Source organism: Triticum aestivum, chromosome 7A (genome assembly GCF_018294505.1).
Source record: "Triticum aestivum cultivar Chinese Spring chromosome 7A, IWGSC CS RefSeq v2.1, whole genome shotgun sequence".
Lineage (NCBI taxonomy): Eukaryota > Viridiplantae > Streptophyta > Magnoliopsida > Poales > Poaceae > Triticum > Triticum aestivum.
In genome coordinates, this window is record NC_057812.1 from 452,954,265 (window position 1) to 452,959,233 (window position 4,969).

Consider the following 4,969-nt stretch of genomic DNA (forward strand, 5'->3'; position numbering starts at 1 on the left):
TCCAACTATACAGACGCCTCGATTCTCGAAAGGCATTAAAGATGAAGATCCATTGGGAGATGATGTCATAAAAGTTTTTTGTGTTTTCAAGAGATGACGTCATGGCGGATTACAAAAAGCTTCTGCGAGGATAAGAAGATAGATTTTGTCTAAGTGTTGAAGATTGACAAAGAACGAAGTGCAAAGTCAACCTAGGGCCTAATGTTGGGGATATAGCTATCAGTTATGACCAGCCCAGGAGGGGCCGGGTCAGCCCCAATGGCGGGTTACAAAGGAAGCCCAGTAAACATTAAGATGATAGTTTATCAAATCTTACAAAAGGCCTAAAAGGCCTAGAGGCGGCTTAAGGCCCAATATTGTAAACCGTCGTGTGTAAGGAAAGACTTGTAAAGAAAGGCATGTAAAGAAAGTCACCGAGCCGGACACGATTTATGAGCCGGCCGGGACTCTGTAGGCCACCAGGCGTCAACCCGTGTATATAAGGGGACGACCCGGTGGCGGCTTAGGGCAAGAAACAAGAGATCGATAACCAAGCCGGCGAGTTAAGCCTCTTGGTGATCGAAATCCCAGCAATACCAACACAACTAGACATAGGCTTTTGTCTTCATCGTAAGGGGCCGAACTAGTATAAAATCTCTCGTGTCCCTTGTCCTGATTAACCCCTTTAAGCTTCCTAGTTGCGATGGCCCTACGACTAAGTCCTTCCACTAGGACATCTGTCGTGACAATTCCACGACAGATCGGGTCTTCCCGCGAGAAGACATATCCTTCGTTGACCGTGAGAGCTTGTGATGGGCTAAGTTAGAACACCCCTGCAGGGTTTTGAACTTTCGAAAGTCGTGCCCGTGTTTATGGGCAGATGGGAATTTGTTAATGTCCGATTGTAGAGAACTTGAAACTTAACTTAATTAAAATGAATCAACCTCATGTGTAACCGTGATGGTCTCTTTTTGGCGGAGTCCGGGAAAAGAACACGGTCTCGTGTTATGCTTGAACGTAAGTAGCTTCAGGATCACTTCTTGATCACTATTAGCTTCTCGACCGTACTTTGCTTCTCTCCTCGCTCTCATTTGCGCAAGTTAGCCACCATATATGCTAGTGCTTGCTGCAGCTCCACCTTACTACTCCTTTTCCTACCCTTAAGCTTAAATAGTCTTGATCGCGAGGGTGTGAGATTGCCGAGTCCCAGTGACACACAGATACTTCCAAACAGATACATGTGCCGATGATGCCAGTGCAGGGGACGCTACTGAACTCAAGTTGGAGTTCGACGAGGATTTGGGTCGTTAGTATGTTTCTTTTCCGGATTATTAGTAGAGGAGCCCAGTTGGGGCGATCAGGGATTTAGCATTTGGGGTTGTCTTTCTTTATTTTGGTTCCGTAGTCAGACCTTGATTGTATTCTGGATGATGTATGATATATTTATGTATTGTGTGAAGTGGCGATTGTAAGCCGACTCTTTATCCCTTTCTTATTCAGTACATGGGATGTGTAAAGATTACCCCTCTTGCGATATGCCTACCATGCGCTTATGCCTCTAAGCCGTGCCCCGACACGTGGGAGATATAGCCGCATCGTGGGTGTTACAATAGTTCTAGGTCATTGATTTGAGTACTTACATACATGCTATATTTCATCAAAATATATCATTGAATTTATATGCGGATGTAGTTTCTAAACAAATATTTTTTGTTACATACAATACATACTTAGCTAGTGAAATTATCAACCTAGAACTACGTGCATGCCCTATACACCCAGGTGGACGCAGTAGTACAATCCCGCATCTCACATATGTCAAAGAGTACATGTGTTTTGGGGAATAGTAAAATGTGTGTTGGGAATAGTAAAAATCCCAACCGGTCAGGATCCCACCCAGCCCTACATGTCATCTAGATGATAAAAAAATTAAGGAAGGACAAACCATGGCCGTGGTCAACAATCAGATATGAAGAGAAGAATCTCGTTTAAAAAATATGAAGATAAGAATAAAAGACAAAGTTAAAGAAGTCGCATGAAGAAAGAAAGCCATTTATGTTGAAGGATGGTGGACTAATACACTATAAACCATGCACCACTTCGTCATCTTTATCCTTCATAGATTAGTGGATCAAAAATTACTCATGAACCCCTCCCACCTACAGTCTACAAGAGAAGCATTGGTGTTTTGTCAAGTACTCTAGCATATATAAACACCCATGGGGTAAATGCTCATTCACCTCCAAATTAAGGACAATAACCGCACCTAAAGTGAGCCCTCACAACGATTCAGATTTTCGGCCGTCCGTTTCCGCGATCTGGATGTTTCTGGCCGTCTGATCTCATGTAAACAAGCATCTGTCCCGCATGTGTTATGCAGTGGCCCAGCTGTCCTAGAGGGTGCTTGGATCCAAGAGACTTATTTTAGTCTGACTAAAAATAGTCTCTTTAAAAGGCTAAAGTTCCAAGCACACCTGACTAAAGAGAGGCTAAAACTAATCTTGAGACTAAAATATTTTAGTCAGGAGTACCTCTACTAAAATATGGATTAGTCCTCTCTCTCTTCATTTAACTTCTCTCCTTTAACACACGCGAGTTCTGGATTGGAGGGTTTGGCGGATAATAAATGCTCATTAATTTGATTTTAGTCTCTTTAGTATTTAGATCTAAGTATGGGTGAGGCCAGCAAGTTTTAGTCCCACTATTCTTAGTCATAGTCATTATAGTCATTAGTATGCTACTCCGTCGGCCGAAATGAAGAAATCCGGTCAACTGGCCCTGTTCGGCCAGCCCATAAGAAATCTGATAAATCTCGTGCGCTCGTTTTTTTTTTCAGAACAAGGCGGGGTGCGGAGTGTTAGCAACCCACTACTCAGATACACTCAATCACTTAGGCATTACAGGTTTGTGGTGGTTTTGATGTACATCGAGAGAGGATTGAGAGGAGCCAGAGGTAGAAGAAAGAGAGCCAGAAGAAGCCGCCACCGACAAGCCTGATCCTACGTGGATGGTCTGCTCGTTGCTTCCTCCCAGGTATAAGTAGCTGCAGCGCTTGAGAATTCCCAGTCGGGCCAGGCCCAAGTGATGTCCAGAGGCAAGCCCACATACACGTATGGGCTAGGGAAGGGCCCTGACATTCCCTCTTTCTTGAAATTCGGCTTGACCCCAAGCCGACTCCACCGAGAACCGCCCGGATCCCATTGCACTCGATGGTCTTTGACTAGCTCGATGTCTCGGTGGTAGCTGAGGACATGGTAGACTTCAGTGAGATACTTTAGTTGTGATCGTTGTCGGCATCGTTGTGGCCGAAGTCGTGGTAGTAGCGGTGGCGCCGAAGTCGTGGTAGTAGCGGTGGCCAATGGGGGCTTGCTCAAAGAATGTAGCCAGAACTGTGACACCCCTCCCTCGTTGAAATTTTTCTCGCTGCAACCATGCACCAGATGTACCATTGTTATTTGGAAGGAGCAAGAATCCTCTAGCAGAAGTATGTAACCCCAGATCCTTTGAATAGAGTGTAGCACAGAAACAAGATGGAACACATTCAGCATGAATTGGGGCATCTAAGACTGGTATACGTTGGCCGTGTAGCACTCTTGCACACAAGGTCGGCTGATTGCAAATCTCTGGAACATTTTCCTCGATAAATATATGAGCAGAACTACTTGAAAACCATTGTCGTTGTGAACCTGTGACTAGGACATGCCAAGAAATTCCATTGATATGTCAGTCAGGCAAAAAACAAAGACTGAATCACCTCTGATTTTGTTGTGTGGCAGAAGAACATACTGGTTAATAATCGCGCGATAAGCGCTTCCTTGCCACCAAATATCATGCTGTCATGTGAATAAATTCCACTCCTCTCAAATTCTTCTTTTCGCAAAAAATGCCAATTCGTTGATATATCCATACGCATCATAGTGCCCTGCACTGCTTCATGACCACCACTGATTTGGGTAACACTTCCCAGGCTAGTACGTCTTTCATACTCATACTGACGCATTTGATCTAAAATACTAGTATGAGGACTACGCAGTATAAGGTTCAACTCCAGACTGCCCCAATATACCAATATTGGCCACGGATGATGAGACCTCCCTTCTATGAAGGATGGCGCTTGCCTGACCAAAAACTTCCAGCCTCTGTAACACTCCCAGGATGGCCATGGAAGCGGTCGCAACTTTATTCTGCTGTACATGTTCTCAACAGGAGGACCAATTAGTGAAGATGCGAACCAGACGGGAGTGAAGCTCAGCTCATCTGGAAGATGGGATGGTGTAGGCAGTGGCCGCACCCATAGATGCGCAGTTTGGAACAGGATTGACGCTGCCCATCGTGTCCACGACGACAGACTGGAGTTGGTGTCAACGTAGTCATCAGGTGGGTCACCGGTAAGTAATGCTGACCGCACCTGCACAGCTTGGCAATTGCATGAAAATGATGGCCATGGTGGCTTTAGTTGGATTGTCTGTTGACTGAAATTGAACAGTGATCGTGGCTTTGGTTGGCTCTCACAATCGGCGCCATGTATGTTATAACCTTGTAGCTCAGTTGAAACAGACAACCTCCATTCCGCAGCACTCGAGTTCACATTCTCCATTAATTGCAGTATCATCTGACGAGGAATAGAAATGACTCTTAAGATCATATGGATGCAACAAACAACCTTCTCAGAATGTCGTGGTTTCTGTTGCTTAGTTTGAAGATACCTCCATGATTCTCTTTGGAAATTAAGAACACCAGAAAAATGCTTCATCACATAAGTAACTGGCTGCCCTGCATACTTCAGATGCACATCTGCCTGAAATCACTCAAAAGACGGCCATGGTCTTGGCCTGAACATGCGCCCTTTTTGACTGATCAACACTCGCAAAGGTGGAGGCCATAGCTCATAATCCAGATTAGCAAAAGGTAGTATTACCAAGCACTGTGTCATTGTCTTCAGACAAATAGTAAACAACCACTATATTTTTACAATCTGAGGAAAGCACTG

General features: G+C 44.7%; 1 protein-coding gene across 1 annotated transcript; it reads right to left on the reverse strand.

The window, feature by feature from the left end:
* Window positions 1–2,840: 2,840 nt before the first annotated feature.
* On the reverse strand, window positions 2,841–4,732 carry LOC123147510 (uncharacterized). Its single transcript, XM_044566781.1, has 2 exons — window positions 3,766–4,732; window positions 2,841–3,671 (listed from the first exon to the last, which is right to left on the reverse strand). Exons 1-2 carry the CDS (start codon window positions 4,730–4,732, stop codon window positions 3,241–3,243), a joined length of 1,398 nt encoding a protein of 465 aa, XP_044422716.1. The 3' UTR covers window positions 2,841–3,240.
* Between the last annotated feature and the right edge of the window lie 237 nt (window positions 4,733–4,969).

Coding starts and splice junctions, on each gene's coding strand:
- LOC123147510 (XM_044566781.1), bottom strand. CDS start 4,732: ATGAAGCATTTTTCTGGTGTTCTTAATTTCCAAAGAGAATCATGGAGG. Junction 3,672..3,765: donor TATCGCGCGATTATTAACCA/GTATGTTCTTCT, acceptor GGCATGTCCTAG/TCACAGGTTCACAACGACAA.